Source organism: Lepisosteus oculatus, chromosome 27 (assembly GCF_040954835.1).
Source record: "Lepisosteus oculatus isolate fLepOcu1 chromosome 27, fLepOcu1.hap2, whole genome shotgun sequence".
NCBI lineage: Eukaryota > Metazoa > Chordata > Actinopteri > Semionotiformes > Lepisosteidae > Lepisosteus > Lepisosteus oculatus.
In genome coordinates, this window is record NC_090722.1 from 2,465,004 (window position 1) to 2,479,624 (window position 14,621).

The 14,621-nt window shown below is 47.0% G+C and overlaps 1 protein-coding gene across 2 annotated transcripts; it reads left to right on the top strand.

The window, feature by feature from the left end:
* The first annotated feature begins 2,625 nt into the window (after positions 1-2,625).
* sf3b4 (splicing factor 3b, subunit 4) lies at positions 2,626-14,621 on the top strand. 2 transcript variants are annotated; one of them, XM_006641850.3, is made up of 6 exons: positions 2,626-2,723; positions 6,166-6,294; positions 7,233-7,775; positions 9,408-9,602; positions 12,266-12,442; positions 14,256-14,621. In XM_006641850.3, the coding sequence occupies exons 1-6, from the start codon at positions 2,690-2,692 to the stop codon at positions 14,444-14,446; spliced, it is 1,269 nt and encodes a 422-aa protein (XP_006641913.1). In that variant the 5' UTR covers positions 2,626-2,689; the 3' UTR covers positions 14,447-14,621. The 2 variants fall into 2 exon arrangements, with proteins under 2 accessions (XP_006641913.1, XP_015192160.1); XM_015336674.2 differs by having other exon boundaries at positions 9,423-9,602.

A 14,621-nucleotide genomic window follows, 5' to 3' on the forward strand; every position in this document is an offset into this window, starting at 1 on the left:
ATGGCCAGCAGATGCAGGACTGGTTGCCAGGAGCTGCTCTGCTGGAATCCAGTCAGGCCAGTACACCCACGGACAGGTTATGCTTGGAACGCCTGGAAGCCATTTTTGGCTCCTTAAATAGAAGTCGCCTTTGTCTGCTTTGGAGCCCAGATACGCCTTAGACTTGTTAAGCTTCTATGACGATAAGGTGTTTAGAGCAGGAGACAAATAAGCTTTAAAGTCAAACAAAAGCAGCACTAATGTTTGTTGACAAAAGGTTATGTTAAAATAACACATCTTAGAAAAAACGCATTGTGCCACAAAATTGTTTCTCCACTGGACTATTATTATCAAAGCATTTTTTTTTGTTTCTCCCTGTTATAGGTTGTTATACTGTGCTGTATTAACTACCTTAGAGTTTTTATCCAAATGTATGTATTTATTCATTATTGCAGTGTGGTGTCTCTGTGGATTAGGATCTGCACCTGTGGCTGGGAGGTTGCTGGTTCATATCCTGTGGCTGACAGAGGAATCCTACTCTGTTGGGCCCCTGAGCAAGTTCCTTAACCCCAACTGCTCCAGGGGTGCTGTATAAATGGCTGACCCTGCACTCTGACCCCCAGCTTCTCTCCCCCCATGTGTGGCCCATGGAGAGCAAGCTGGGGTCTGCGAAAAGACAAATTCCTACTAAAAGAAATTGTATATGGCCAATAAAGTTTCATGGCAAGCTATCTGAGAATACATCAAATGTGTAGTTTAATCAGAACATGGTGAAAGCACAATACAGGACACAGGTTTTAGAGACACTAGAATCAAGAGAAACCTCCACTCTATTTTTTGGACTGTGAGGATACCAGAGCACCCAGAGGAAACCCATGCAAATATAGAAAGAACATACAAACTCCCCACAGACTGCACACCAGGCCTGGAATTGAACCCTGGGCCACAGAGCTACAAGGCAGCAATGCTAACCAGTGCACCACCATGCTGCCAAAGAACAGCAGCCTCCTTAGTCCCACTGCAGGTTACCTACAAACACTAACATGAGTATTAACATGAATTCATTCAGCTAATGCTTTGATCCAAAGCAACTTACATCTGTACACATTAAATGAGCTGGGCATTTTTTGGTACCTCGCCCTGTGTCTGAATGCAACACAAAGAGGTAACGTTACAAAAAAGGAAACTTTGGAACCACCGTTATTACAAGGCTGCCAATAGCTAACTGATCCACAGATCTCATCCAACGGCATCTTGAAAGGTCCCACAGACTCAGCTTCAGCAATATGAGATGAGATGAGATGGACCTGGGGATGTTCACATGAAATTACCTGTTTACTTCAGCACAACTCACGGGAGTGCTGAAGCTCGCCAAGGGTAAATTGTTTCATGCCTTGGTATGAACTGAACAAGAAAACGAACATCTCTTGAAAATAAATCAAGTAAGCTGTAACTGTGTAACTCTCAAATACAAGAATAACACTTCACTGGAAAGCGCTCTGGAACCAGTAGGTGGCGCACTTTCCTCTGGTGGAGAATGTCCAACCCCTGCAGCAGTAAAATGACCAGGGGTCTGTGCTTGCAGGAGGTGTCGTCCTTCAGATAAGAGTTAAGCTGGGGTCTTGACTGCTTGATCATTAACGATCCTGTGGCACTTTTCAAAAGAGTAGGGCTGTCAACACCATGTCCTGTCCAAAGCCCACTTTGGGCTTCAACAATGTTACCTACGTAAATTTCCCTGCGTATCGAATTTGTGAAGCCGTTTTCTTGCTTCTCCACTCGTTGTGTAGTGGGACTCTGCTGGCACAGAATGTTGCCACATTACCCTGTTCAGTATTATAATCAGCTCTTGCAGTTTCACAGCACGGAGAAAATTGAACTAACAACTCATTCTGTCTTTTGAATATATAAACTCACGACATTAGCAGCCACTGACGGTCGGATCGTGCTTAACAGGGATCACCAGCATGGTGTACAAAGGAACAAGTAAGAGGTTTATTCCATACTGAAAAGAGAAAACACTATGTTTAGGCTGTGAAGCCTTCTTCTGGTGTGAGCAAGACAGGGCACACAGCAAAGATGAAAACCTGCATGAGAATAGTCAGCATATCAGCATGGTTTAGCTTTCTTTAACCAAAGAAGCAGGTGCTTGTTATAATTTTTAAATGATTGGCATATACTTTTATTGTACATTTCGAAGATAAATACATTTATCTCAAGCATACTAGACCAAAAATACTTTGGGGGGAGATTGATTAGAGACACATAGGAGAACTTACGACGCGCAATGTCACAAATCCAGAAAACCCTCAATGTCTACATGCCCTTCCTTTGGATAAACATCTGTGGTTGTGTATCACAAATATTGCGTACCTCACAAACCGGTTTTCTATCTCCGTATTTATTTAATACACTAACGAACTGTGAGAAATAGGAATGAAAATAAAGCAAGCCGTTTAGTACCGGATTTTGTTTGCGAATTTTGCACGTCTTTTTACTGATCCAGACAGAACGCGGATGGGTCAATTTGAGGTTTACAGAAATAGATTACAGGATTTTAATTCGCCTCCCTGTTAACAAACTTTTCCTTCGTTCCTCCGAACGCTAGATGGCGCTAAGAGAGACGGCGTGGCGGCGCTTTGCGGAAGTGCTGGCCTGGCGAGAAGGGGGGATACTTCCGTCGGATGCGTGCAAGCACGCAAGCTTCGATATGGCGGCGGGACCGATCTCTGAAAGAAATCAAGGTAAAACTGTGAAACTCCTTCAACGATGTTGTAACTCGGAGGTGAAGGGATGCGAGTGTAACAGAAGGTAGCAAAGGAAATAGAGTTGTGTGAAACTAGGGTTGAAGGGCGATGTGTTGTCGGTCCAGCTGGAGTCCTTCGTGTGCATGCTGTTCGGTTTTAAAATGGAACAATGAATTATAGGATTAAAAAGTTTGATATCCTGTCTAATGTTGTAATCGTGTAGTAATGAGAAATTATTATACTTCTCATCATCCAGTGAGCATCATATTGAACACATTTTGGATCACGGATATGCATTGCTTGATTGCAGATTGGAGGCTTTTTAAGAGGGAGGTAATACTTTCTCTTAGATCATCTATTTTAAAATCCTGGTTGTCCCATTTCTGTATTTTTGGCGAGGAATGTTGTTTACAGTGTTCCTTTCGCTGTGGTTAGGCGCTTAAAGAGGGGGAAGAAGGCGTTTTATCTGCTAACGGGCGAAAAGTCTGCGACTGTTTTCTTGGGAGCGTTAAAAGGTGTCTCTGATCTGCTGTCCTGGTCTGGTTTTCCGCTCTGTCTGTTAGTTATTCGAGGCCTCTCGCTAATCTGGCTGTATGAACGTGGGAAGTTGTCACAGCGAGAGTTTTGAATTGCAAAATCCCCGAAATGAAAGTCTCAACCAACACCGCCTCTTGAATACATAACCCAAGTCCTCCCTGGACAACATATTTTTTCTCCCCGTCATTTTGGGTCGTGAGAGCACTGTTCCGTCTCGGTGGATCAAGTTCGTTTGGGGGGACCCAGTATGTTCTTGTAGCGCAGGTCCAATATCCAAAAGGTTTGGGCGGTAGTTTTAAATGAACTGCGTCTAAGAGCTCGTGTTGAAAGGAGAAACGCACGGTGGTCGCCGTGTGTTGGTCTTGTATTCCAGCTGCGGATGAAACAGCGGCTCCTGCTTCTTGCAGTGTCTCCTTTCCCTGGACGTGGGAGGCCACAGTCGCTCTGAGTGGTGGCGGCCAAAGAATATTTTGTTTTGAACTGGGTTTTAAAACCCATTTCCACTCCCACAAGGGTTTTTCGACCCCTCCTGTCTTTGGTTTGTCATATTTGATCTGGAGGTCTCATCCAGCTGTTTCTTGAAAGACACTGTGGTGTAGGCTAAGTAACTCCACTCTCAAAAAGTGCCCCTTCCCCATTATATAATGCACTTCCACCCCCTGCTCTCAATCATTGATATACAAAGCAGAAGAGTGGTCCTAATACAGATCCTGGTGGTACCCCACTCATTACGTCTCTCCAGTTGGGGCAGTCATTCCTTATGTGGGCCTCTGCTGTTTGCTGTTTCCCATCCATTGACCAGTTCTGAGTCCAGGTCTGTGCATTTCCTTTGAATCTCACCGCTTGAAATTTGAGAATTAATCTTTTATGAAGAGCTTTATCAAAACCCATCTGAAACGATTCAAATGTCTTTCTGTGTGTCTGTTACGGCTGTTACTTATTCTAGGACCTGTGAAGTCCTACCTTATTCAAGATAGTTAAGCGTGACCTACCTGTTTAAAATCCATGCTGGTTATCCACAGGGATCCCTTTTCCATATAGATTATATCTAGATAGAAAAGTACTTTAATTCAAGGCTATTTGTGATAAAATGTGTCTCTGCCCCCTTTTCATTCTTTCTACATAGTATGGAATACATTGCACCTTAGATGTTAGACCTGTATACTTTTTTATTGTACAGGTGCTGCACATTACATTTTTATACACGTCTGTATTTAAAGTGTTAGTGATGCATCAAGTCAAGTTCAAGTTTATTGTCATTATACTCATATACAGGTATATGGTATAACGAAATGCTATTTAGCTAGCTCTCGGACGATAAGTAGTGCAAAGAAAAACAACAACAACAACAACAATACAATTGTATAACAAAAGAAAGACAGAGACAACAGGCAGTGTGCAAAACAACAAAAAGGTAACAGGTAATGTGCAAAAACAACATCAGATGTGCAAAAACATGCATCAACAGAATGAAATAAAGGATAGAAATGATGGGGAGTAAGCTTTTGACATGAGGTAGAGGTAGATTTCAGTGTGTGTTTGGGTTTTTGGTAGGAAAGAAGGCACTGTGAGGTTCAGATCGTAGGTGAGAGAGGCTGGGAGTTTAACAGTTTGATAGTGCGGGGGTCAAAACTGTCTCTTGAGTCTGGAAGTCCGGGCCCGAATGCTCCGGAACCGTTTTCCAGATGGTAGAGGGTCATACATTCTGTAGCTGTACATATTGTCTGTACATAGATATTGATCCAGCTGTAATTCCATAAATATTCTCACACCTGAAGAAGGCTCCACTGCCGAAACGTTGTTTTCTTTCTCCTCTTTTCAGCAGGGACTAAACCTTAAACTTGTTCCTTTGTAGCCTACGCATGCTGACGCAGCTCTCCACCTGAACTGTTCCATAAATATGAGCAGTAGCTGATTATCCTCGAAATATTGGTACTGCCACACAGTGTAAAATTTCTTAGTGCTGGGGACCTGATCAGCCATTTGCTAAAAATACCTAGTGAGGTATTCAGACATCATGATTGTCACTGATAAAAAAAGATGTATGAATTGAAAGAAGCTGAAAGGGCAGCAGAGCTTCTCTTTCCTGAGCATGTAGTAAGATTGTCCTTTTTCAACTTCCTGCTCTGTTTGCACCATTTTAGAAGAGAGCTTTGGAAAGAAGAACTCATCTGAGATTTGGAGTGCCTGGCAACAATCTCTTTCTATTCAATTTCTCCTTCTATGTTACACAGAGCTATCAGTCAGCATTCCTCCTGGGTCTTTTCACAGGCTGCACGCTAACTCACCTCCCCACTGTAACCCCTACAAAACCAGTCAAATCACATGACCTCCCCCCAGTCCCAAAGAACTGTTTCTAGAGAAAGACATTTGAATATAAATGGCGCCTCTCTTTCAGTGAGGACGAGTGCATTGTCTTTCTACACTTCAGTTCACATGTGTAAACAGCAGAAAACAAGACAGTGGTATTGATTGAAATTCAAATTATTCAACCAAACAAAACTTTGATAGATCTAAATAGATTCTGTTGTTGACTTGCTTGTTAGATAAACATCAGCTGAGTGTGATATTCAAAACAGTAGAGGTCTCTTGTGACATATTATGAAATCATTTTGGTGCTTTTTCAGTCTAGGTATTCATATTTGATTATTTAAGTATTTCCTCCATATAACCTGTACACCATTACGTGACACGTATACCTCTATTGCCATAGAGTTTCTGTTCCACACCTTGGTTACAAGCAGTGTTATACAGCACAGGCGTACTTGTATATGTTAAACGTGTAATAATTTGGTCTTCTCATCTCCTTCCATTCTGTCCATCAGTGAGTGGGTGGCTTTATCATCTTTGGGCAAGATGTTGTTAGTGAAAACTGGATCTCTCTTTTATCTCCTCTCCCCAGATGCCACAGTGTACGTGGGAGGTCTGGACGAGAAGGTGTCCGAGCCCTTGCTGTGGGAGCTGTTCCTGCAGGCCGGGCCGGTGGTCAACACCCACATGCCCAAGGACAGAGTGACCGGACAGCACCAGGGTGAGCTAGGAGAGAGGGGGAGTGGGAGCCCCCCAGGGCCCAGAGTGTGGAGAGGGCCAGGATGTAGATGCTGTGCCCAGTGAGAGCGTGACCAGGCCACACGCCCCCACTGCCAGACCTGTCCCCCCCCACGGACACACCCGTGACAGCCTTTTCACTTACGATTTCTGGGCGAAAGCCCTAAAATATATTGGTCCTTCGCACAGGTGTGTCAGATGCTTTAAAGGGGAACGGCAGTGCTATTTTTATATTTGGGGGTTAGAAAGAATCCTCATTGATGACGGCATTTCAAACCACCGTAAAAGTACACAGTAACTTGTGACAACCTCCAGTTAACATTAGCATGATTTCGTAGTAGGTGTTCTTCTGTTGCAGATGTTTTTGTAGACCAGTGCATAAAATGGCTAAGACGTAGGCTGCAAAGGAACAAGTAATAGGTTTATTTCATGCTGAAAAGAAAACACAATGTTTCGGCTGAAACGTTGTGTTTTCTTTCTTCTCTTTTCAGCAGGGAATCAACCTATTACTTGTTCCTTTGCAGCCTGCGCATGCTGAAGCAGCTCCCCACCTGAACTAAGACGTAAGCTGTCTTCAGTCTGCAAAAATCCCATATCTGCTTTCATAGGTTTAAACATCTCTGCCGGTTGTGTGCTCATTTTCAGTAATAAACCCTTATTTCAGATCGTTTTACTTCGCAGCTGATCGGTGATCTTAGAGTACATTATTCTAGCTGCCTAGAGGTCACTGACACACGCTGGGGTACCTTACAGCTATGATCCAAACATACAGAGCTCATCCTAGAACAGCACTGAGAACTAACAGTAATCCACCCGTCCTGCCATTGTTAGGAATTTGCAGTTTTAAGTCCTTGCCAGAGAAGATCTGTACAAAGGCTGAGCTGTCCAGCCCTTGAAAACCACCTGTCCCCCTCTCCCAAGGCTACGGCTTCGTGGAGTTCCTCAGCGAGGAGGATGCGGACTACGCCATCAAGATCATGAACATGATCAAGCTGTACGGGAAGCCCATCCGCGTCAACAAGGCCTCCGCGCACAACAAGAACCTGGACGTGGGTGCCAACATCTTCATCGGCAACCTGGACCCCGAGATAGACGAGAAGCTCTTGTACGACACCTTCAGCGCCTTCGGGGTCATCCTCCAGACGCCCAAGATCATGCGCGACCCGGACACGGGCAACTCCAAGGGCTACGCCTTCATCAACTTCGCCAGCTTCGACGCCTCCGACGCCGCCATCGAGGCCATGAACGGCCAGTACCTCTGCAACCGGCCCATCACCGTCTCCTACGCCTTCAAGAAGGACTCCAAGGGCGAGCGGCACGGCTCGGCCGCCGAGCGCCTCCTGGCTGCCCAGAACCCCCTCTCCCAGGCCGACCGGCCCCACCAGCTCTTCGCCGACGCGCCCCCGCCCCCCTCCGCCCCCACGCCGGTCCTCACCGCCCTGGGGCCCGGCGTCCACCACCCAGGTCAGTGCCGGTGGGCTTCCACGGTCGGATCTTGTGGTCTTGTAGAGGAAGTGTCACGTTTACATCTTGAAATGCTCCAAGGATGACAGTGTTGCCATTCTGTCCTGTCTCATTCTGTTGTCGTCTCTCTTCTTGTTTTACTCTTCTCAAAGGGCTTTAATGACATGACCATGGATTGCACTGTTGCCAGAGCTGATACACTTGGCATTTACATCATATAAAAAGGCTCACCGCCTGTTCCTCAGGCTGTGACAGGAGATCACATACTGGTCTTCCAGCTCTGTAGGGTTTCCTCCCCCAGTAGGACTACAGGCTGTTCCGATTCTAGCAGGTGCAGGGATTCTGGTATTAGGTTTGATATCTGAAGGAAGAATGTTTGTCTAATCCCAGAGTATTTCTCTCAGTAGGAAGTGCACCTCTGTCTCTGTTACTCCCCGCTGGCACTGGGAGCACAGCCTGTCCTAGGCTGTGTCCCCTTGTCTCTCGCCCTGTCCGATACTCAGTGTGTACTGTTAGGTTTCAACATTCCTGGGGTTCAGTTATTCGTGAATTTGGATTTCCAGGGTAAGGTTGGGTCGCAAAGTGGAAAAATCAGTTTTGTTCGCTGGAGCAGCGAGGCGAACTTTAAATCTCATGTGCCGGGTGAAGCCGGAGTCTCCACGCTAGCCAGCGAGCCTCATCCTACCATCTGCCCATAGGTCCAAAGTCTTCTGAGACCAGCCTAGAAGGATGTGCGTTGTGTCCCAGGCCTTCTTATGTGACTTAATGAAGTGGTTCTTGTTCTTGCTGTGTGATGGCCTGGGGTCTGCAGACTGGTGCAGCGTGCCTGGATTTATCTGTGACAAATGACTCCACAGAAGCAGCACCACTCAGTCCATCACCGCATGAAATCCTGGGGGCATTTGCTTAAAGAATAAGCCAGTTTCGTCTGAATTGTAGACGTGTTCCGGCCTGTGTCCAGCCCTGCTCATTGTCGGTTTTCTTCGCCTCTGTGGCCATGGGATCAGAACATATCCCCTCCCCTGTCGGCTTGATGGTGTGGGCGGAACAGTGCTTCTGGGAGTTTAACTGTTCGTTCTCATTGGATTTCTGATCAGTGTGAAACGTCGTTTTTTGGAAGCGTGACATATACGTTTTATGGCATTTGCCCTCTTATTTAGTTGAAACCTTATGGGAAAACTCAGTAAGGGGATTAATTATAAGCCTCGGGGGGGGTTAATCGCAAATTTCAGCTCCTGCGAGGGTTTTAAACACCTAACCTGTGTGAATGTTAACCCTCTTTTTAGGGTCCTGTAGCATTCCACTTGGTGAAGTTTTTCTGTTCATCTGCGTCTCCGTGGTGCTGTATGCTGTCCCCTGTGTCCCCCTGCTCACGTCTGGCTCAAGCTGACTCTCTAATGTATTTTTTGCATGTTGTTGTTTTTTTGCGTCGGATCGTTTCGATTTTTTTTGGCATTCTCACAAATGTTTTATGTCTGCCGTTGAAATTGGATGCTTCAGGTCTGTTTCTCTCCTGCTCCTGCCCTCTCAGTGTTGCTGTCCAGGCGGGAGCTCTGGTCTCCGGTGGTCCTGCAGGACCTGTGTGTCGTCCCCCCCCCCTCCTCCTCACCACTCTCTCTGCCTGTTTTGCAGGGATCCCCCCCCCAGGCGCCTTTCCACCTCCAGTGCCGCCCCCCGGCTCCATGCCCCCCGGAATGCCTCCTGGCCTTCCCCCGCCTCCGATGCCCCCATCCTCAGGAACACCGGGACCCCCGACAGGAGGCGCCCCAGGATCGGGACCCCCTCCCGGACCCCCGCCCTTCCCGCCCGGGGCCATTCCCCCTCCAGGTGAGTCAGGGTGCGGGGGGTTTCTCCTGTGACCTGCGGACGAGGCGAACGGGGCAGGCGTGCGCGCTCGGGAGCCCTGTCCGGGTGGAGGGAGGTGCCGCAGTGGCCGGTGGCATCAGTCCTGGTTCTGTGCCAGTCCAGTGAGCGGGCTCCCTGCACAGAGAACCATCATTCAGCTGTGAAGAAGAAGTTCCCGATAGCTGAAGTAGGGGGCTGCGTCAGCCCACGTAGGCTGCAAAGGAACAAGTAAAGTTTCTCATCCTTCGGATGAGACGTAAAACTGAGGTTCTGACTCTCTGTGGTCATTAAAAATCCCAGGGCGCTTCTCGAAAAGAGTAGGGGTGTAACCCCAGCGTCCTGGCCAAATTTCCAATTGGCCCTTACCAGTCATGGCCTCCTAATAATCCCCATCTCTGAATTGGCTTCTTCACTCTGCTCTCCTCCCCACAAATCCCAGGGTGTTTCTCAAAAAGAATAGGGGTGTTACCCCTGTGTCCTGGCCAAATTTCCCCCTGGCCTTTCCCAATCATGGCCCCAGAATAATCCCCATCTCTGAACTGGCTTCATCACTCTGCTCTCTTCCCCACTGAGAGCTGGTGTGTGGGGAGCGTTCTGGCGCACTATGGCTGCCGTCGCATCATCCAGGTGGGGCTGCACACTGGTGGTGGAGGGGATCCCCATGACCTGTAAAGTGCTTTGAGTGGAGTGTCCAGAAAAGCGCTATATAAGTGTAAGCAATTATTATTATTATTATTATTAAAGGTTTATTCCCTGCTGGAAAGAGAAGAAAAGAAACAAAGTTTCTGCTGTGGGGCCTCCTTCAGGTGTGACACGTCTTCTCCAAGCCGAAAATGTTGTTTCTTCTCTTTCCAGCAGGGAATAAACCTTTACTTGTTCCATTCCAGATCATTCATTCACTCTTTGCATACACTGGGTGTGTGTCCCACACTGCAGTGTGTCTCATTCATTCTCGTTTTTAACTTTATTGCCAGGGGTTCCTGAAATGTTAGGATAGTCCTAGTGGACTTCCAGTTGAGCCCCTTGTCCAAATGTCTTTTTGGACATTTCATATTGGGCACGCCTTGGTTTAGTGCTCTAGGTTTGTCAAGGTTACCTGGAACGATCTGCCACGTTCATGATTAGAAAACCTTTGGTAAAGCGAGTGTGATTGATCAAATACAGACTGGATCTAAGTCGATACAGCATGCCTGGAAAGTGTGAATGTCCAGTTAAAATACTGACAAAAGGTATAAGTCAGCAGTTCCCAACTCCACAGTTTGGGGTCTGAAATCTGGTGGGTTTTCTGTATCTCTCTGTAAAGATGCAAACAATCACAGTGCAGTTCTATGAAAATCTTAAATGTGTTTTATGTCATTGGGAAAAGACACAAAATTGCATCTTCTACAGGTAGATCGGCATTGTTTATTTCATGCCATTGGGTTTCCGTTCCTATTGAAGACGTCACCCGTTTTTAATAAAAACCAGGTTGCTGGTCATTTAGTATAGGATAGTGACTTCGTGGGCAATTTCTGACAATTGTTTTTTATCATGCGTTTTTAAAACTTGGGCTGTCGATACTCGGCGATACAGGGTTATTAAAATACATAGCAACATTTAGAAGCAGTTTTACAGCTTGATTTTGAAAAGACGAATTGTGTTTTGCACTGTGGGAATTAGAGTAGAACAAGGCTGGCGTTACATAACATAAATGGCACATTTATTTCCGTGTTTTACTTCACAACACAGCTGACCCGTTTGAAAGCATTGTAGCGGAGTGCAGAGAAGGTGGCTGTTCGTGCCGTTGAACTGGATTTTATTATGATGCAAAAAACATGGTGACTGGCAAGCATGGGAAATAATAGGCTTGTTTAAAAGCAAGTTTCCCTCCATTCTGGTCAGGAATTTGATTTGAAACCATTATTTATACCTTCAGGATTTAAAATGATTCTGAGAAAATGAGACCAATTTCCTGAGACCAGTTTAATTAGATCTAATAATCGGATTGCAGTAAACAGCAGCATTTTGGTTGCACTTACTTATGTGCTGATCAGTTTAGTGTCTGGGTGGACCAATCCTGTCGCTTTTAAAACAATTGTCAAGCATTTCTCTGAAGTGGGTGAACCCCACTATTGGCACCACACAGATACCGTATTATATAATATTGAAGTTGAGTAGGATCTGCTGCTCTAGTGTAGTAAACATTAACCGATGTTAGCACACCGCAGTTTTCCTGGCAGTCAGAAATGGGGTTTGCGCCTGTACTCTTGAACCTGATCTGAACAATGGAAACCTCAACTAAATTGGAAAGCAATCTGTCTAAAACGGAATTACAAATTGAGTCTGTTGCTTCCTTTTCAGCTTATGCATTTTTCAGTGTGAAGAATATGAATCAGAAAGCAGACTCGCAGGCCGCAGTGTCGTTTCTCTCACAGCAATTATTATTATAATTTATCTTCCACCTTGATCCAAGCCATCTTATAGTCCAGACAGGCGGTGAATTGTGTGAGCAGTGATGGGCACCCGCTGTGGAGGCAGAGACACTGACGCTGTGGGGAACTGATGGGCCCAGTCTTGACTGACGCCAGCGAGCGCACAGTACGCTGTGATTCCCGCAAGTCTGTGAGCTGGTCTGTAGCCGTGTTCCTCTCTGTTTTGGGATTCAGGGATGCCCCAGATGCCAATGCCCCCGCCTGGACCCCCTGGCATGGTCCCGCCTCCTCCTGGCCCGCCGGGCACCGGAGGACAGGGACACCCGCGGCCACCGCCCCCGCCTGGCATGCCGCACCACGGACACCCTCACATGGGCATGCCCCATCGCGGACCCTTCGGCCCACCCATGGGTAAGTGGCGCCCCCTGGTGTCGGAGCAATGTCAGAATGCCATATTGAACTGAGACTTCCAGGATTCAGGATTTATTCTAAATGGCCTGACTGTTCTCCAGTTTAGTCGCAAACCCGAAGAGACTAAGGTAAGCTCCAGTGAAAATGATGATCATGCCAGGCTGTTCTAGAAAAAGACCGAATTATGGGCTTAACGTAGACCTGCGATCAAGTGCGGTGAAGTCAGTATAGAGTGTTGGTTTTGCTCTGATTCATTCTTTGTTCCATTCATGACACTTTGCTCCTTGGCTTTGTGCGCCAAATGATACATTTTATATTAAGTGCCTTTAAAATGGCTTCTCAAAGCACTTTACAGCACGAAAAACAAGCACACAATGAGAGTAGGAACAGAATTGCACAGTTACAGTGAGGATTTGGAATACAGTAGGAAAGCAAAGGGGCAGCAGACACAGCCAGTTAAATAAACGCCCTTCTGGAGAAGAAGGTTTTGAGTCTTAATCTGAAGGAGCTCAGGGAAGGCGACTCTCTGATATCCTTGGGGATAGAGTTGCAGAGCTTTGGAGCATAACAGGAGAAGGCCCTGTCCACCCACAGAGTGTAGAGGGGCTTGGGGGACAGATAAGAGACCAGAGATAGAAGAGCGAAGGCTGTGAGGTGGGGTGTAGGACGATAGTAGCTCAGACAGGTACTGAGGTGCCAAGCCATACAGAGCCTTATAGGTGAGCATGATTTTGAAGTCGACACAAAACCTGACAGGAAGCCAGTACAAGGACTCCAGGATAGGAGTAATGTGATCACTTGCACTAGACCTGGACAGGATTCTGGCTGCCGAATTCTGGACATACTGTTACTTAATTGGCTTTACATGGTCGATGGGAGGTGCTGAGAGGCAGTTTAATTGGAGGAAATTTTGAGTCATTCAAGTTCTTATGTCAGGGACGCACTTAGAGAGTACAGAGACAGCAACGTCGGTGTCAGGTTTAGTGTGGATGTAGATTTTAGTATTATCAGCACAGAAATGATCATTTAGACCATGTCATCCTAATAGCTGACCAGGTGGGAAGATATAAATGCTGAATAGTAGGGGGCCAGTATCGAGCCCTGAGGAACTCAATGAAGAAGCTCATCCAGACTTAGTGAACCCAACTACATATCTTAAAGCTCCAAGAGAGACAAAGTGATGGCACTCAGTGAGGTGAGAGTTGAACCAGTTAAGAACAATGTCAGAAACTCCAAACACAGTCTCACAGTGCGAAGGTTAACGGTCAACAGTGTCAAAAGCAGCACTGAGGTCTTGCAGAATAAGGATAGATAGAGAACCGGAATCAGAAGCCAGTAGAAGATCCTTATTGACTTCTGCCCTGCCGCAGTAACGGTCTGAATCCAGATCGCAAGGGTTCGAAGATGACATTTTCAATGGGATGGTTATTGAAGAAATTGTAACAGCACGATACAGGTTGGAGATAGGGCGACAGTTTTTTAGGTTGTCCGGAGCCATATTTGTTTTTTTGTCTCGGGGGTAGCAGCAGCTGTTTTTAAGGCTGTTGGTACCACTCCAGTGCTCAAGGACAGCAGGACAGCAGGGCAGAGAGTAGAGAAACGGGGCTGAAATGAGGCAGTGAGAAGGGGACCTCATAGACAGGCGGTGGATTTCAGACCCCCGACTGCAGCCAGACAGTTGACTTGGGATATTTGCAGGTGGAAGCATTACAGCGGGAGACGCCAGAGAAACAGGGCCAGGACGCCTGAAGCCCTTGCCAGCCGTTTCCCGAGTCTGTGCTGACCGCCGCGCGTCTTGTCTTCTCCCTCGCAGGACATCCGGGGCCCATGCACCCCCCAGGGATGAGGGGACCCCCGCCTCCCATGCCCCCCCCCGGCTACGGCAGCGGGCCCCCCCGGCCCCCTCCCTTCGGCTTCCAGAGAGGCCCCCACATGCCCCCGCGCCCCAACAACCGGCCGCCCGCCCCGCCCAGGGGCCCCATGAGAGGACCGATGCCTCCCTAGACCTCGGCCTGCTCCCCCGCTGCCTTCAAGTCCAGGGCAGCCTCCTCCCTCTCCTGCTGCGCCGTTTTATTTCTGCTCTCGGTTCGGGATCAACAAGAACTGCTTTCTGTACTGCGTCCTTTTTATTGGAATGTCCAGATCTTCTGATTTACAAGGAATAAAGTTTTTAATACGA

Coding starts and splice junctions, on each gene's coding strand:
- sf3b4 (XM_006641850.3), top strand. CDS start 2,690: ATGGCGGCGGGACCGATCTCTGAAAGAAATCAAG. Junction 7,776..9,407: donor GCCCGGCGTCCACCACCCAG/GTCAGTGCCGGT, acceptor CCTGTTTTGCAG/GGATCCCCCCCCCAGGCGCC. Junction 12,443..14,255: donor ACCCTTCGGCCCACCCATGG/GTAAGTGGCGCC, acceptor TCTCCCTCGCAG/GACATCCGGGGCCCATGCAC.